At 34.7% G+C, this 19,342-nt stretch overlaps 1 protein-coding gene across 1 annotated transcript in view; it reads right to left on the bottom strand.

The window, feature by feature from the left end:
* The window catches only part of SVEP1 (sushi, von Willebrand factor type A, EGF and pentraxin domain containing 1), a gene marked incomplete at its 5' end in the record, with an annotated part of 170,821 nt that overhangs the window by 70,035 nt on the left and 81,444 nt on the right, over positions 1 to 19,342 (bottom strand). The window contains 7 exons of the mRNA XM_072406782.1: positions 1,500 to 1,591; positions 5,980 to 6,141; positions 7,115 to 7,276; positions 10,552 to 10,713; positions 15,361 to 15,594; positions 15,702 to 15,884; positions 16,306 to 16,414. Of these exons, the coding sequence (XP_072262883.1) occupies positions 1,500 to 1,591; positions 5,980 to 6,141; positions 7,115 to 7,276; positions 10,552 to 10,713; positions 15,361 to 15,594; positions 15,702 to 15,884; positions 16,306 to 16,414 (1,104 nt within the window). The remainder of the gene's footprint in view (positions 1 to 1,499; positions 1,592 to 5,979; positions 6,142 to 7,114; positions 7,277 to 10,551; positions 10,714 to 15,360; positions 15,595 to 15,701; positions 15,885 to 16,305; positions 16,415 to 19,342) is intronic.

Genomic DNA, 19,342 nt, shown 5'->3' with positions numbered 1-19,342 from the left:
GTCTTATAGGCCGGAGCGTCTTATAGTCCGAAAAATACGGTAAATGCTTTTCTATAAGAAACTATGACAAAAGAATGTATATGCCACTATTTGAAAAAGCCTTGACTAGCTTTTGGGTCTTTCCAAAATATATGTACCAAGAAAAAATAAATACTCTCATAAACAAGAGAGGATAGTCTGAGATTTGCTTTATTCTCTGTGGAACTAGATCAGATGTATTAAAAGCCTAAAGTTCAACAGAATTAGATTTTATATATTGTCTTTAAATTGATCATACAAGGTAAGCAATGTTACCCCTTTAAATACACCTAAGAAATAAACTCTAAACAAGGTTGTATCTTCAAGTCTTAAAAGTATATATATAATATTTACGTACAATACTGTGTTGCCTAGCCCTGCGGAGAAAATGATTTACATTGACTCAACTTTCAGAGTGGATTGGTATGAACTACACAGTGTAAAGCATAGCTATTCTGGTATTTGTCATTTTAAAGCAGTGCATGGAGTGGGGCAGGTAATGCATAAAGGTGGAATGGTTCAGAGTATATAATACATATCTAAGAGCGAGCAGTTTTTAGCATTTTTCCTTTACTTTGACTATAGTATACAAAATATTTACCAAATATATAATAATAATAAATGTATAATATAGAATAAAATAAGACATATAGTAAATGCTTTGACATCTGTGATCCCTCAAACACCAATGGCCACTGTACAACCCAATGACACCTACACTGAATATAGTAGTCTAGGTGACTCTTGAATGGCACTTCTGTTGGTAAGAAGGCAACTAAGTCTACCGCAGACAGTATGTAAATGTCTTTCGATCTGCAAGTCATTATCTTTTCTCTTTTTTAACAGACAACTTGTTTTTTTTTTTATAAATGTGTCAAGTTCCTCAGAGCATGTAGTTCACTATGTAGATGACACTTGTAAAAGAGTCTGTCAGGCAGATTTCATTAGCTTTCTGTAGTGCATGTCAGTCACATTTTAAATCTGATTCATGTTTTATTCTCCAACACAAATCTGACCAGAGAAATCCATGTCAGAGAGCTGAGCAAAATGTAGATTTAATAGTTAATTTCTTTATAAGAAGGGAATTGGCCAATATGTTGCTTTGAAATGAACCTATATCGTATTTCTGCCGCTGTGTGACAGTCTTATTTATATTATAATGTTGCAGAATAATGCTCTGGCTCTCTGCATTATTGTTTTTTTTGTTATATACAGCATATGTTTATCAAGCTCAATGTGTCTGAAAGCATTTCCCACAAAGCATTAGCCTATCATTTTATTGAGCTTCACACTATCATTAGAATTAAATCTAGCCAGTTTGACTTTAATATTAAAACATTGATTCAGGTAAAGAGGTTACAGTTACATTAGCGTTATGCATTGCTTGCTTAGCTTGGCTAATGTATTCAAAAGACTTGCTTTATCTGACTTTGCTGCTAGGCCATTAAACGGAAACACAATAAAATAACTGGTATCCTTGCCTGACTGCTGACTTTGTATTTGCTGTTGACATTTTGTGGAGAAATGGGAATCATTACACTTTCCTCCGCCGCCGAGAAGCTGGAGCCAAAACCTACAAAATAACATTATGAGAAACACGTGTTATCAATCTTGTGATTAGTTATAACATCTGTGATTAAAGCACAAAGACCAGTTCTTCCTTTTATAGCAATAGAGAGGTGCTATACCACTAAATCAATATATTATTGCCATTTGATTTATGCCAAGAACGTAAAGCTATTTTTAGGACCACTTGAACAATGACGAATACACAAACTAGCATGTTGAACATTTCAAATCGCCTTTGGAATTTACTTGGCAGCCATCTTGCTTTCCTCTGTATGCCAGTTGCTATACAATTCCCAAAATAAACCCAAAGCGTGACACAGAAGTATGTTCTGATGCTAAAAAGAACATATTTTCACAACAATGCAGTATTTTTTGTTTCTATCAGGAAAGGGAATAACAGGTCATAATAAAAGACAAGAACAAACCTTCAATAACTCTTTTTCGGGAACATACTTTCTAATAAATAAATTTACTCCTATTGTCTCATCTATTCCGAGTTTGTACTGTGCACTGAATAAATTGTACCTTTTAGTCTTTGTGCCCCCATCCTCAGCATGTTTTGTGTTGGCCTCCTTCAGACTTGCAGACCAAAACCCCTATTCAACTACTATATAGTTTTTAGTATCAACCACAGTGTTTGTCAAGCAGCTGAGTGTGTTTAAGGCTGAAGTACATTTTTTTGCCAGGTGGGAAAAGTAATTGTGTGGCCAGGGGCAAATTAAAGCTTTCAAGAGCTGCAATGTGATTCAACCCATACACAGTGGGTTGCCTGCACAAAATGGTTTCCAACTGTTCCCATTCAGTTGGCATACTTTAGTAGGAGGGGACAACACAAAGCACTTGGCCTGGGGGGCAGAAAGCAACACCCACCCACCCAATTATGGAACTTGGGATAATGCACTACTTGGGATAATCCATAATTTAAAATATTAATGTTATAATACATTTGATTGATACATTTAAAACATTTTTACAAACAAAATGAGTTAGGCAAAGTACCAGATATCAATGACAACTGAGAGGAAGAAGGATATAAATTCAAAACTGATCTAATAAATTATCCAACTATTTGCCATTGTACCTTTATGCTCTAGCTCCAGTTAGGTTTATATATATATATATATATATATATATATATATATATGTACTTTTTATTGATTGATTGATTAATTTATTACTTTGCAGCAGTGGATGAATTTCTATGGCTTCTGTTTTGGATTGCTTTGGAATTGAAAGTTTTAAGTGTATTCTTCCTACACTTAGGATATATTATTATATCCTAAGTGTAGGATATTTAATTATTAGGATCTTTATCATGCCAGTTCATTCTGGATGTTCTTATGTGTTTACATAAATCAAACCTAAATGAAAAGAATGCCAGATAGATAGGCTTATTGTACCAGTAGCAATGTTAAGCAGGAATAAAAATCAGTTCATGTTTACATAGGAAATCACATTTATATAAGTCAAAACTATCCTTCTTTAAATCCACAAAACATTTGTTAGTGTAGGGCTTCCCATCTTTTACATATAACATTTTGTTAATGACATATATTTAGAAAAAAATGCAGCTTCAACTTATTAATTTTGTTTTTTGACATACTGTTAATCTGAGTTTAATTTTAGTGCTTTGAATATTCCACCACAACCACATTACCACAGTATTACTCAACCACAACTTATACATGCAATATGTTCTAAACTCTTCTGCTTGAAAAATGCATGTTTCCTATAGACCATTTCATTTTAAGAAGGATCAGACTTTGCTAAGAGCATTTCCTTTAGTAAATTAACCCTAATGAATTCTGACTTGCAGCCTGGATTTTTTAAACATTATGTTATAATGTATAAAAAAGAAATAGCATCTACCTGCAGGCATGACTGACTCCATCATTGTGAAGGCATTGCCAAGCATTCACAGGAGACCTTTCTTCTGAAATCCTCAAGACAAATATGAAGCCATTGGGTCACCAAGACCAACAATATCAAACTGCTAACGATGTTGGGAACCCAATAGAATTCTAAAAATAGAAATCAGCTGGAAATCTGGAATTCAACCAAATACTCAGGACAAAATCATATACAGTAATAATAAACTATAATTATAGAACATTAATTTGCACATCTGCACTAGGAACTGTATACTTTTTAGAGTAGTGGCAGACACTATGGCGTTGGTTTACCAAAGGAGTTCACAGAGTAAAACTATTTATCCCCTTGCAAAGGGTTTATCTACTTTAGTAAAATTCCTAGTAACATTCCTGATTTCTTTGCATGTGAAGGAATTATGTCCAATCCCTTGGCAAGTGAACAGCCTAAATTCCTTTATTAAATCACCCCCTATTTAACAAAGTAACACTTTAAGAAATGCACAGCATATTTTATATATATATTTTTTTACTTTTCTAATTCTCTTTCTCCCAAGTTCTGAACTTAGAAGGAATAGTTAAGCAATTCAGCAGACTGCTCTAGCACCAACCTCAACCTGTGATTGGACAATGATTGAGCAGCCACACTGATGATATCATCCTGTCCCTATTTCTAACATGTACTCAGCATTCTGATATAAAGACAGTTAAGGTATACAATGCTAGTTGCATATAAAGTACACTTTATATCTTTTTATATCTACCTATTCAGAACTGCCTGGAGTTTGATTTTAAATAGGTGAAGAGGGTCAACACTGCTACAACAGTTTGATATACATAACTTTTTGTCTTTTTACAAAGTCCAATTATTTGGAATAATCATGACTTATGCTGAGTTTTAAACACAAAGTTTGTGCTATTGTACAATTTATGTAACCATCCTGCACTATTGTCCCTAAACTACTGCATCTCCTAGCAAGCTGTCCTGTATTGTGCAAATTCTTACAGCTGGCAATGTTATTATTTATTGTTGCTGAGAAATCCACATGGGGCACATTATTGCATTTAACATAATTTATTACTGGAACAAACACTGAGAAAACCGTTTACAAACCAAGAAGTTTCATTTCCCAGAGGAATTTCATCCTATCATGAATAATCTATTGTAAATGTAATTTTTATTCAGCACATACAGGCTTATACAGTGAAAAGCTAACAATTATGTACAATTCTATAGCAAATAATCAGATGTCAGTTTACTAATGTTAGATATATTAGGTAAAGTTGAACTCCAGGCAAACAGCTGAATGTACGGATCAAATACACATAAGTGGCGTTTTAACAGCAAAATATATTATTACTATTATTCTATATTTATATAGCACTAATATTTTACATAGTGCTATTAAATTATTTTTACTTCTGTCAATCTAGTCCTGAGATTTCTTTATTCCTCCAAGCACAGCCCTGTTTAGCAATGAAGGACACCTGATACCTGTACATTACCTATAGATTATATTTCTAATATTGTCTGCCTATTCAACATATACTTTGTATTACGTAGATACCAATAACAAGTATATCTATTTGAAGTGAGGAAAACCAGGGAACTAACATTCTCAAAGTAAAGATTAGCAATAGTATCCCCCTATACTTTTCTTCTGATAGAATTACAGGTCTTGTCTATCCACCAGCCTGTGAGGAGAAGCAGCAAACTATTAGGACTCTTTCACACCCATGGAAAACCACATTCATGGAGTGAATTTTTCATGCTAAAATAATTTAGAGTGGATAAGACCATGTTTGAGCCTGAAGCAAATTGCTACAGCTTATTCCGGTCTGAAATTGCCCATAGGTTCACCTGTTTGCCATTTTGCTGTCCTCCAATAAGCTTGTAATTTCTGTCTTTGATACAAATTTGATTCAAATTTGAATTATTCCACTAAAAGAAACTAAGTTTACTGATATGGTAATAAATACATAGCTGTATAGCATATCCTGATTTATGTGTTATCCTGCTTTTTCCTATTAGACCAAACTTAACCCACTTTTCCAGAAAATGTATAGAAAATACCCTTCCTGAAGCATAATACCTTATGTGTTTACACTTTACGAATGTTAAACAGCTGAACTTTAATATAAAGAATACTAATAAAATATACACAATGTACTATTTGTTCTACCTTCTGCACATCTTGTGTATTTCAGAACATATGAGTGGCGTACACACCATTGTATGATAAAACAAGAGTATATATAGCATTTTCAAGAATTGGAAAGATGCCTGTTGTTTCAGACAAAGTACAAAGGAAAGTCCTATGCATTGTAATGATGGGAATGTGACCTAGCAGCTTATTATTACTTTCAAATAAAAACTAAGCTATAAAGAAATATAACCTACTTAAAAGAATAATTAAGCTTTTAGCAAAATATGCTACCTGTATAGATCGGTTCATCCCACAACAGGCTAACAAGTTCTGCAAACACAGACACAGAATTCCAATGAGTACAAAAGGCAGCTTACTTGAACAGTCTGTTATCGACCTGGCACCAGTCATAGTTGTTGTTCCGTAAAACGGACATGACAGGCAATACGATTTCCCTGGTTCCGGCTGATAGTAGTCCCTGGGACAAGGATAGCATGGCACCAATCCAGTCCGAGAAAATTCACCAGCATGGCATGGAACTTAAATATAAATAAAGGATGTGAAAATGAAATGCTTAAATCTCCAGAGCTCAGGAACGTTTCATAAAAAACAAAAATGAAATCATTCATTCTGGGAAATAAAATGAACTTGCAGCAATGAGAAACTGTGCTTACAACCATCCATTTTTTGTTTAATTATAGCCAACACACTAGATAATCTGTTGATTGATTAATAAAAAAATGTTTTTATATGTTAAAATTCATTATAAGACTATAAAATCTTTATACTGTATGCGTTCATTTTTTTGTTGGTATTTTTACCACAACATATCTAATTAAAAAAAAACATAACAATTTTCACATCTACACATTGTAATTATTGCGTGTTATCAGATATACTTTTGTGCAGATGATGTAATATTTATCACCAGTCCCTATTCATGTGCACTTTGAAGCATTGGCTGATCCCTGTCCACCAATGAAAGCATCAACAAAGCACATGTAAGCACCAGAACTGGAGCACTGAGCAGTGAAAAAAATGTGGCCTAGTCCAATGAATCAAATTTTTTGTTTGAACATGTGGCTGCCTTGACGTATGTGCTTTGTATACCTTGGCGTTTGTGCTGGGAAGGAGATCACAGTAGGATGCAGTATAGGGAGAAGGCTGGCAGAGGTAGTGTGAGTACTGTTTATGCATTGGTATGAAATACTAGGGAAGGAATTCAAAGATCTTGTGATTTCAATGCCATGATGGGCCAAAACTGTTTTGGTAACACATGGAGGGCATACACAATATCATGGAGTTCGGCTTTAATGTTTTAGCTAATCAGTGTACATTTTAAATTTAGGATATTAGATTAATTTATATTGAGACCAACACACAATTCAAAGTTTGTAATTAATTAGTTAATTGACAGATCTGACAAACAAACTGTACTTTTTAGTAAAACTTGATATCAATAAGGGTACTTATGGCTCTTACTGAATTATTACATATTATTTCCCATCTTACCTCCACATTCACTGACATCCACAGATCCCCTTTTAACTGTCGACATTCCTTTTGGACATGAGAGGCAGAACTTAGATCCCATCACTGGTTGGTAAGTACCATGTGGACAAGATTCACAGGTCTCCAAGCCATTTGATGAATACGTTCCGGGTTTGCACTGAGCTAAAACAAATCATAACCTAAATGTAATTCATGTATCTTTTTAATGGTAAGCTAAATCTGCATATTATTGAATAAACAAACCTTATACTAGTTAGGGTGATAAAATTAGGTATTCCACAAACCTGACCTTCTAGTGTACTGTACAGATGAATTTCTATTGCTCTGTTGCAATTTTTTCTCTCTCCTAAGCATATTACTCTTTAGCCCATAATAAAGTAGGATTGTTTCCTAAATTTCAAAAGTGACTATTCATGTCATTTAGCTTAGTAAATAAAGTGAAGCTATGTTTACTTTATAATCCAGTTTTTCTTTTTCAACTCATAATGCATAATTGGGTGTTGAAAAAAAACACAGTTTTCTGTAATCTTAGTTGAGTAAACATTCATACTGTTATACTCTTTTAGTAGATTAGTCTCTATGTCTCTTAGTGATCAAACCAATAGTACAAAAAATGCTTTATTCTAGCTTATACATGGAATTCTTAAAATACAAAATACCGGTCACTCTTCAAAGCTCCACACTTCATCTCATCACAACTGGTATGACTAATTTAAAATACAATCAATTTCATTTACAGCACAGCATTGTCTCATCTGTTTATTTCATGCGCTAGCACTTAGCACAATCAATTTAATTATCCATGCGCAGAATGAGATGGAAAAAAAATTATGCTTTGTGACAAGCTTGGGTATGAACTGTAAGATATTTTCAAATTCCTTCTGTGAAGTAATCTTGTGCTCACTTTAAAATGAGCAAACTAGTAGGGTTCATGGACACCAATCAACTCAAGGTAGCTAATATAGCTTGCAGTGTGCCCTGAAACCCCAAAACCCAGGAGCATCTACTAAGAAAATACTGACTTTATACATAAGCTGGAGCCCTTATGTCTGTAAGGCCTTCTTTAATAATATTGGACCAAGATATTGGCACAGGAGTTCATACAGAATAAGTAAGAGCTCCTCCTTTGGAACTTGAAGTCAGTGCTTTAGTTTCTGGGCCTCTTTAGACTCAGGTTGGGACTTGGGTTAAAAAGTAATAAAAAAGTTCCTCTGGGGCAGTGTTTCTCAACCAAGGTTCCTCCAGAGGTTGCTCAGTTCCTTGAGCAATGAGCAGTTTGTGACTCTCAAATCAGTTTAACTGATACCATTGATCTTTTTGGGCTATCTGTAAGGGTAACATCCTTCCCTTGGGCCAGCAATGTAAGAGGAATTCTTTCAACTAACCATCAGGCAAATGTACTGTGATCTGTGGATATAGTAATTATAGCAGGAGTTCCCTGAAGACATGAAAGGCATTTCAAGGGGTCCTCCCATGGTAAAGAGGTCAAGAAACACAGCTCTAGGTTGTTCATGCATATGTACTGTATATAATCGAATATGAACCAATCAAATATATACCAGTAGCTACTTTTATCTGAAAAACATGAAAAATACATTGACTTAACAACATAAACCTAGAGCACAAAATGAGCTTCAACATTCAAAACAGATAAAATGCCAATGAAATAAAGTGAAAAAATACATCCACGGTGTGTTGTTTTTGAAACATTTAAAAGGAGATAAATAAATTAGAGTTAAAATATCTGTACATTTGAGTTGGTTTTTATGAGTCATTTAAACTTAAATGATCTTTTGTGCATTATCATTGGTCACTAGTAGATAGTGTTGTGCTCTCATGTAAAGTTTTCATGTAAACTTGTCTATGATACCTCATCATCTGTAAAACCAAAGACATACAGTTCTAAGACATGCCACAAGGTTTCACTGTAGTATTACCAAGGTTTTTATTCAAGCAAAACAACAAAACTGGTTTATACTTGAGTATATACTTGCTGTAAGTCATGATAAAGGGTAACTTTTAAGGCTGATTTGTACCAGAAGTACTGCAACTGTATTACTTTAGGGCACTGCAAGAAATCGCAATGCAAAAATAATTTACATGTGTTGTGATCCACTTTTACTGTATATGTGCACAAGGGTAACATTCAGGGTGACTGCAAATGCACCATGATGCTCCCACACAGCATTTTAATGTGTGTTGTGGTAACATAGGTATTAAAGCATGGTAATATGCATACAAAGGCACAAGTCCTGCATAAGGCATGTCTTCGTGCAGCACACATGCTCCACGCTTTAGGAGAATTAAGGTGCGTACACACTTCCAATTTTTATCGTTCAAAACGAACGACGAACGATCGATTGGGCAAAAAATCGTTCGTAAAAAAGTAACCAACGACGCCGACGAACGAGGAAAGTCGTTGGAAACGAACGACCGAACCGGCGGATCGGATTGGACGACGATCGTTGAACATCGTTCGTGTGTACGGTCGTTCGTTGATCGTCCATGGTCTGAGCATGCGTAATGAACGAACGGTCGTTCACTTTCCTGTCGTGCACATACTTCCTCTATCGCTCAAACGATCGTATCTATTGTGTGTACAATATCTACGAACGATCGTGTCGTTATCTCTATGTGCAGGATCGGTGCTATACGATCGTTCGTAGATATCGTGCAGGATCGTTCGTCGTTCGTTTTCCAACGATAATAATTGGAAGTGTGTACGTAGCTTTAGTTACATCTGTGTTCAATTAGGAGTATTTACTCCTAAATCAACATACCTATGCAAGCCTTAATACTTAAACTTTAACTGAAAACATACAGCTCTCTTCTGTCATTTCTCTTGGCATTATGACATCTACTTTGTCAACTGCCTGTTTTTGCACTGATGTCACACAGTATGTCTAATTCACTATAGAAGTTATGAATGTTCACAAATTTACTTCAATTATAACTTCTTTAGTAAATTAGCCTCACTGCCTTCCAGCTTCTGAGTGTTGATGAAAACAGAAGTAAGAAGTTAGAAGTAAAGAGCAATACTATACAATAGGTAAACGTAAGTGGTTACATATACTCTTCAGTAAACACTGCAAACATGGAAATGCTTGAATCTGATTGGTGATAAAGTTTTTAAATACTGACTTTAGTTTTCATTAGACCTCTTGTGAGTTGAGAACAATAAGTTAGTTTGAGAAAAGGTTGGCAGATACACATCTCCACTGGGACTAGGAGTAGGAAAAAGTTAAAGCTTATATCTTATGGGGTGAATTATATATTTTTAAAAAAATTTTTTAAATAATTTATTAACATTATAAATTTAACCGAAAAATAAAATACATAAGTAAATGAAATATTTTACATAAACTTCACTTTCCTACTTATTAGAAGTCATACTGCCTACAGTTAATTACTAACAATTTTTACTGTCTTTTACATACCTTTGCATTCAGAGATACGCTTCGAGTGAAGGTACTCCGTGTACGTGCCAGCAGGGCAGCTTTTGCAGTCCATTTGGCCCTCTTCATCCTGGTATGAGCCAATCCAGCAGCTTTCACACATGTTATGTTCAAGAGAATAAAATGTACCCTTTGGGCAGTTAACTGTTAAAGCAATAAAACAAATCAATGATACATAAACGACTCAAGTTCTGAGACATAAAATTTGAACTTAAAGTCACAAAGTTGTAGGTTTCCAAATAAAACACAAATCTACAAAGTCCTAATTGCCGTTCCTAAGCTAGATAATACTTAATTGTCTTTCCTAAACTAGATCCTTCTCCTCACAATGAGAAATTCACTAAGATTTATTAGAGGTGCGCTTTACTACTAAATAATGGCTGCCTGTCTACTCCTAAGTTACCACCAGAGATAGCAATTGAAAAAGTTCAAACCTAATGGTAAGACGATTGCTACTGATTTATCTTAATCCTATAATGTGGCTCGGGAGTTCAGTATTTCACATTGATCAACACATTCCAAGAAGAAGAAGAGCTTTGTGTTCATTACTAACTGACTAGCAAGGTAGTTTCTTGTGTTGTAGCATTTGACAGATTAACCCGAACATGCTGATTATTGAGCAAGGTTATAATTGGAAATGTAATTAAACTTTACATGGGTTTATTAAAGAATAATGGAATCAATTTAAAGGGGAACTGTTAGACTACTGAACACTTGAAGCAATGGTACAATAGTTACAGGAAAAAGCATATGTTCTCACACCTGCACTTAATGACTTGTCAACATCAGTACCAGTGGGATCAGTACCACTGCCACAAGCTGGGCAATACTGGCCAAGGGTGTTGGGTAGAGGTCTCAGCTCTCACAGGGTCAGGACACTATATATTGTCATGTGTCTTTTAAACCTAGTATGTTATAAACAGATTCCCCAGGTACTTAGAGTCTATGAATAAATATAGATAATCTAACATACTTTCATTCTCGGGGACAATGTGGGTAAATGGAACCATATTGGACATTTTGGATAAAGACTGGTACCAGTCCTTATTTATTAGGAAAAAAAAAAAACATTATGGACGTGTGATAACAGGGAAAATGCTCATTAAAAATTTGAAGTAAATTGTTGCTACCAGGCTTTTGAGGCCATGGAATACATATGCATATTTGGAGTTCTACCTACTCACTGCCCTTTGCATACTAGTTCTGGATCATTCAAAAAGTAATAAAAAAAGACATTCAGGCTACAAATGAAGTGATCAATATTTCACTTTGTATATGTTTCCTTTTTTACCTTTTATTGCCTTGCACTAAAACAAATATACAATATTATAGAATAAAAACTTGTGCAGCTTATCTGGTTTTGTTGGAGAAAGTTCCGATTATTTACACCATTCCCTGTTGTTGGCACAATAAACTCTTGGCATCCGGTTTCACAAATAATACTTTGTTTGAAATTCCTGATTTCTCAACCAGCAATTTTTTGGTCTGTTATTTACATTTAATATTGACCCTTTGGTGAAACATATTTTTTTTTTGTTGGTACCTATGCAACTAATTGATAATTTCATGACCATATAGGTTGCACATAACAGCATATAGGTAAAGTACACATATGGGTAACACTGGAATGAAACGATTCTGTATAAAACAAGATTCTTTCATATTGTGTTCTTCCAACAATGCTTGCTATTTATTACTAACTGAGATCAGAACTGTTTGACCCAGCAGTGCCCAGATTTCCACCTGGGATGCATTAGTGACTAGCACTTTTTGAATATTTTACATTTCCTATTTTGTTTTCTATTTAAGCCTTCCACCAGGTTTCGGCACAATGTGCTTAAAAAATGCTTGATTAATGTTTACCTTTCAAAACCTTCTGCTTTATCTATACTAGTCATGTGCAAAAGCTGTTTACTGTGATAGCAGCCCTAATGTAATGTTCTACTGCAAAGAAATACTGCCATCTGCAGCTTGAATACATGCAGATACCGGCATTTCCTTTTTATATAGCTGGAATGTTCTGCAGGGTAGCCAGAACACTTTCAAAGCAAGTACAAAAGATGAATTAATAACTACCTCTGTATTGTCTACAGTGTATGTATAGAAGCAGGAAAGCTCTAAACTGACACTATTTAGTTAGCAGACTACTACTACTACTTTAAAGCATGGAAACAATGCCTATATTTGTTGCTATAACAAGGCAGGCTAACATCTAAGAAACTAGACAAATAAAAAGAAAAATACATGAAACTGTATAATCATAACAGTATGGGGCTGAATTAACGAACAATATCTGTTCTGCCTATAACTACCAACTGATTCCAGCTGTATTTTTTCTAGAATAGGTTACAAAATTATACATTGACGGATTGGATTGGTAGCTATGGACAAAATGTATTTCCATTATAGCGTTTGTTTTTTTTGAAAAGCACCATTTTTTGCAATATACAATCAAGATCTGGCACATGTGTGGGCTTACAATGTAGTTTGCATACTTTATAAACCCATTGCACATTTTGTTTATAACACAATTGACAAAAACAGACTTTAAGTATAAGTACTGTTGAATGTATTACATTGCTATTAGGCAATCAAATCAGCCTTCATGCTAATCTAGCCACATGCTATGCTGATATTCCTTTGCTCTCCACATGTGCCCTTTGGTAAATAACTTCAGCACTGCTGTCCAGGTTATTGCATTAAAATGTACTTATTTTGCCTTTCGAGTTTAATTACCCTCTGGGAGACCCAATAACCTTTGAGTCACTGATTAAAGAATCTAAAACATTAAAAACTCCAGGCTTGCTTGGGCTTTATCGACCTTTTTCTATAAAATCAACCAATCCCTATTAATTACTGATATGAAGGGTTTCTTTATAGCTTACAATTATGTAAATCTCCAGCAGGAAAGTTTCAGAAGCCAACATCGCTTGATGTCCTGCCTAATTAATGAAAAATTATTTTCAAATTATAGCAAAGTATTTATTAAAGATCCTGCCAAATAAATTCATCCCTGTGCTGTCTCAATTATCCTATAAGATCAAAAAAATATATGCGTAGCTCACCATGTCCAAAACAAGGTCAACAAAGTCAGCTGTATGCCTTTAAATACAAACAAATCTGATTGTGTTGATTTATATTTTTGGTTTGTGGTTCTCTAGGGCTTTTACCTGCCACTTTGTGTTTTTCCAAATATTGTCCTGTTCTACCAACCGAAAGTTATATATTTTGCATATTGAAAGCACTGTCTCCGTATTTCTCTATTCTCAGTGACACTTGACAAGGATGTCAACTTTCTCTTTCAACTATTCTACTCTAAAAATATTTATTACCACCTAAAGAATAAAGATACAAAGATTCTGCTATATATTACTATTATTTTAGCTGGTAATATAATACTATTCCTTATGAACCAAAGATCATCCCTATCAAGCCTGGAGGCAGTCTTGAGTTTACTGGTCAAATGTCAGGATTTACAATCTATTCCAGGAAAAGTGCATCATGGTTTCAGACCAAATTCCCATATTTTAATTGGATTCACTTGTGTTTGCTTGGCTTACATCTCATAGGCAGCAACTAAGTACATTTAGATTCTTATTTTAGCTTGTGGGTATCTGGGTGTTTAAATATCCAGGTATCCCAAACTATTTTTCTGGGTTGTTGTTAAAGCATCCCTAGTCTTTTAAAGCCATTTTTTAAACTTCTTAATAAACAAATTTCAGAACCTCTATGTCCCCGATTTCTAGAAAACACTACGCTAATAATAATTTAACTTTTATTTAGCATTTAACTGTATGTGTGTTTTAAGTGATGTCTGAGAGAGAGATACCTAGTTCTACAGCAATATTTCTAAAGCACATTAAAGTCCGTTTTTTTAGAGGATGTTTAAATGAATGTCCCCTTATCCATCAAAATTACTTATTAGGCATATCATTAAAACACTGGGCGAATTGGCACACCTAATTTCTGATAGATGTGCTCATAAATACATAAGTTGCCAGGTGGAAACCATTCCATATTCCCACCACATAATCTTTCACATTTGTCATCTAAAGGAAGGGAGATCAGTGAAAGATGATACACTATCATACTTTGAAAACATGGTGTTATAATTCTGTGCTAAATAGAATCATTTCACATTTAGGCCATAATCAGTACAGGCACATATTGCACTGCGACCCCAAACAGATATAATTTACAATTATAATAGGCACTATTTGGGCCAAAATAACAAAAAATGTAAATATGTTTTTGTAAGCAAACATTTTAGCGTCTCTTTAGCTAAGCTTTAGCTCTCTTTCACCTCTGTAGTCCTGTACATGTTTAGATAGGACTCCAATGAATCTAACAATAGTTTTTATAGTAAAAGAACAGCTCCACCATGGTGATGAAATTGCGAGAATAGTAAGTAAAAGACCAAAAACTAGAAACATTAAGAGTAAGTTCATCTTTCCCAAAAACTGAATTATTTCTCTTACATATCAGTATACTCCACAAGGTTAACAAAGACATTAAGTGCAGGGCCTTACAGCCACTTTAACATTTCTTAGAGTAGGTTTAAATTCAAATAGATGACATTTTACCTGCTAAGACAACTAATTTTTTATTTTTTTCACATCGCAGTGCAGCAGATATTTTTTAGCCACTTCCTTTCTATATATACTAGCTCCAGCATCATTGCTCTAGACTAGCGTTCTGATCTAAGGTTTAGATCTACTAGCCAAATTGTTCAAACATATAGAAGAAAGTGAAAGTTTTATTAGAATAAAAATAGAACACAAGTTCCCTTACCGCACATACGTCCTTTCAATACAGATCCTGGCCTGCAGAATAGAACTGCCTTTCCTTCCTCCAGTGAGTTACTATCCGCAACAATCATCTCTGAGGAAAATTGAAAAGAATAGAGAGGGGCTTTTCGAAGAGTCCTCTTTAGTCGATTTGTTATAGTTTCCAAGGTTTTGAGAAGGCGCTGCTGGTTTTCGGACTCCAGGGAATCATTCCTTCTGTGTGGCAATGGTACACTCGCTAAAAAAATATACAGAGTTAACACAGAATTTTTTTTTGTATTCAAGAGAATTACTGACACACACTGACAGTCAACTTTAGCCACCATACATTAATGTACAGCTAACCTGTTATGTTAAAGATGAACTTCACTTTCTGATCTGTACCAGGGATATTCATTTTTTGCCTTTTTACTCTTAGTAGTGTTGTGGCGTCAGATGCAGACTTTTCTTCTAGTTCATCCTCTGTTACATCAAAAAAATCATCGTAGGAGTAGTCTAGTCTATTGGCTGCTCCCCATCCACCGGGTCCTGAAAGAAAAATAGTAAATATCTGAATATTGCAGCATATCCTCACAAATTTTAATGTTTAAAGTTTAATGTAGTACAACATTCTCTTAGTCCACATAGTGTGGCTTTATTAAGTTTACTGTTTTAAAGCTAAACTACATTTTTGTAAATTATATACCTAGAAGATGTTTTGAGTTCTTACATGGCAGATAAAACTCATCAAACTAATAGGAATAATCTAATCCGGTTTTTAAAAGAAACTAAATTTTAAAAGCTGTGCTCAAAAAAAAGAATTATTGACTTGTTCTTCATTGTGTGTCAATGTAGAGGTGGCCTTTTTGGTAGAAGCAGGGATTCTGCTTCCACATCTCAGAAACTCCTCCCTATAGTATGAATATAAATACAAATGTAATTATTATACATGAATTCAGTATGATGTTACCTATGGCAAATCCATTTTCATAGTCATAGTTGTATTCAAGGCACTGTCTTTGATACTGATCCTCAAGTTGGCAATCAATATCATCAACATCACTGCAAAAGGAAGGGACCTGTAAATAAGGACATGATTTATGTACTTGTTTAGCATCAACAATAGCAAATGTACATTGTTTAAATAAAGTATTTAACATATCTTATATCCAAAAGAGTTTTTGATTAAAAGAAAGTTTTGAGTTTAAATAAAAGATGGGTATATTAGAGTTGTAATAATATATAATAATGTAAAATGCTATTCAATACCTAATATATGTGTAGAATAAACCTTTAAGGCATGATATATTGATAATCTGGTTAAGTGTAGGATGAAAGCAGAACCCCAAAATATCAATATATATACAGGTAGTCCCCGGGTTACATACGAGATAGGGACTGTAGGTTTGTTATTAAGTTGAAGTCGGAACAGGTAGATTATTTTAATAAATGCAATTAGGACAGATGTTTGTCTCAACACATTATTAGGCAGCATGGTGTCAATTACTGTATAAAATTCTCACTGTGAGTTAATCACAAACAAAGCAAAGCAAAGTAGCCTAGACATTCATTAACTTCTGGAGCAAGCTGTGCTTTGATATGCAAAAATAAACAACTGTAGAGTGTGTCTTGGTCATTAAACAGTTACAAGAACTTACAGAAGAGCTCAGTCTCACCTGTGTTTAGCAAAAGACTTCCTCTGCAAGTCATGCAAACCGCCCCCACCCCTCCATCAAGCCCTCCAACAATCCCCACGTGTTGTTAATTGTGGGTAGGGCAGAAGGATGCTAGATAATGAATATGGGCTCTAGGCAGCTAAGAAATGAAATGGGCTCTATCTTACTAACTGCAGCTTCTCATACACAGTTTAAGAAGTCCATTATTTTCTGTAGTGTCTAACATAACCCAGCATATGCCATGGAACCCAATTTCTGATCCTCAGATTCACCTATATACAGTATGTGTGTGTATCGATAGGATAGGTCATAGACAATTTTCATTACAGCTTTTTGGTGTACCAAACACAGCAAAAAAGAAAGATGTCACTAGTAAAATCATAATTATATGTAGTAATATCCAGAGATGTGGGTTTTTCAATTTTTTGGGGGGACAAAAGGAGATAAATTAAGTGACTTGACTTGGGGCTCGACTTGGAAGAATTCTTGTTGTCTTAACACTTGACTTGGGAATTGGTGTCAATGACTTGGGACTCGACTTGGACTTGAAGGGTGATGACCAACCTCTGGTAATATCATAAAGCCATACATTTCTATGGTCATCACATTATGAAGATCTGGGGCCTGAATTACTAAAGCTCTCCAAGACTGGGGAGGATACATTTTATCAGCCTATATTAGCCTATTAGATTTTCCTTTAGTACTTCTATAACAATTTTGTATAGCTGAGAAATAGGGTTAATTTACTAAAGAGTTTGGTCTGTTTAATTATTACAGTGATTATCTGGACAATTCACAATAAAATGAAGCTCTGTTGACTTTAACCATCCAATTACGTGAGAGAAAAAATATATTTTTTTTTTTACGTTTCCTTGCACATGATTAGATATTGTCTGCAAAGTGAGTTTCACCTCACTCATTAATTCTCTCTTGCAGAATGGTAATTTACTTCACCTAATGATCAGTCTTAATGCTTTTAGTAAATCAACCTGGTTTCACGGATCCAGGAACAGTAATCAGCCAAAACTCAAAAGCAGATATTGCTCAGTAAGAGCAAAACTGACTGGCCTAAATCCCACCATAAATTCCTTGCTAAGTTGATTTGTTTCTTGGCAAATGTCTAAAACTAAATTGGAGCTGAAATGTGGTCACTATGTTATTATCTAAATTCAAGTTATTATTGCTGAAGTAGCCAATTTTCCTGATTTGAGGGTAGCCTACTGCACAATCAAAAGCCTCAGAGAAATAGAACAACATTTAAACTTAGGTGCCTTCTTGTCTCAAAGAAAAATCTTTTTTTTTTTTTTTTTATGTCAAGGCAATTTTAGTCCGAAAAGAGCAAGTTTTCCAAATACAATCAGGTACAACTGCACTTTATGTAAACTGCACAGGGCTATCCAAGGCAAATACGTCTGGAAAAAGAGGAGATAAAAGAAAAAGAAATGAAACTTTATTCTGCATAAGGTATAACATGGGCTGCATTGAGAAGTTGTACTCAAAGCAATTATTGCTGGGTCACGGGTCTTTACTTTCCTCACTGCTATATGAGATATAAACATAACTAAGGGAACTGACTGCCTGCTGTTAGGAAACTGAAAGCACATAGAAAACAAGGAGCAAATGGTAACTTAAATAAGAAAGCAGGTAATCCTGGCTTCTCCTGCACTTACTGTGGAGGAGTTACATCACCCCGGCCGGGGGCTAAAAATTGCAAGAAAGTAAAAAAAGGAAGATGTCGAACCCCTTCAAGGTAACTGTGACAGGTAAGTATAGCAGGGTTTAATTCTGCTTTAATAGCTTTCTTTCCCCCACTCTAACAAGTGTGTGTTTATGTGTCAACTCCAATTTCTACATGAGAAAAAGTGATTCAGATATTCTCTGTTGTCTTGCCCTGTTAAGTGTGGAACCAAGTTTAACAAATATCCTTCCAATAACTTAATAAGTTAACATAGAAAATAAAATGTTCATAGTAAAAATGTAATGTTGTTTATACAGTGGAAAAGTTAGAACCCATCAGCTTTTTACTGCTATTAAGGAGTTTATTAGAGAGATTTTCTCACAAGTTCGGTCCTTCCGACAACATTTTACCACACAGGAAGTAGGGGTAAATCTCCAACAGTATCACGGAGAGAAATAAAAACATCTTTAGTAGAGTACACAGGGAACTAGAACCCTTGTGCCGGACATACACTTTTATTCTTATAGCAGCTGAAAAACATCTTAGATGTTGCTGGGTTGGCCTATCAGTAGTATTTAGTGGTTATTGTATAGACCAGACCAGTGATTGTGTGAACCAGGGTTCAGTGAAACCCCAGGCTTTCTCCTGAGGTT

Source organism: Pyxicephalus adspersus, chromosome 3, assembly GCF_032062135.1.
Source record: "Pyxicephalus adspersus chromosome 3, UCB_Pads_2.0, whole genome shotgun sequence".
NCBI lineage: Eukaryota > Metazoa > Chordata > Amphibia > Anura > Pyxicephalidae > Pyxicephalus > Pyxicephalus adspersus.
Note: the sequence above shows the minus strand (reverse complement) of the source record. Positions and strands in the feature narration are given on the sequence as shown.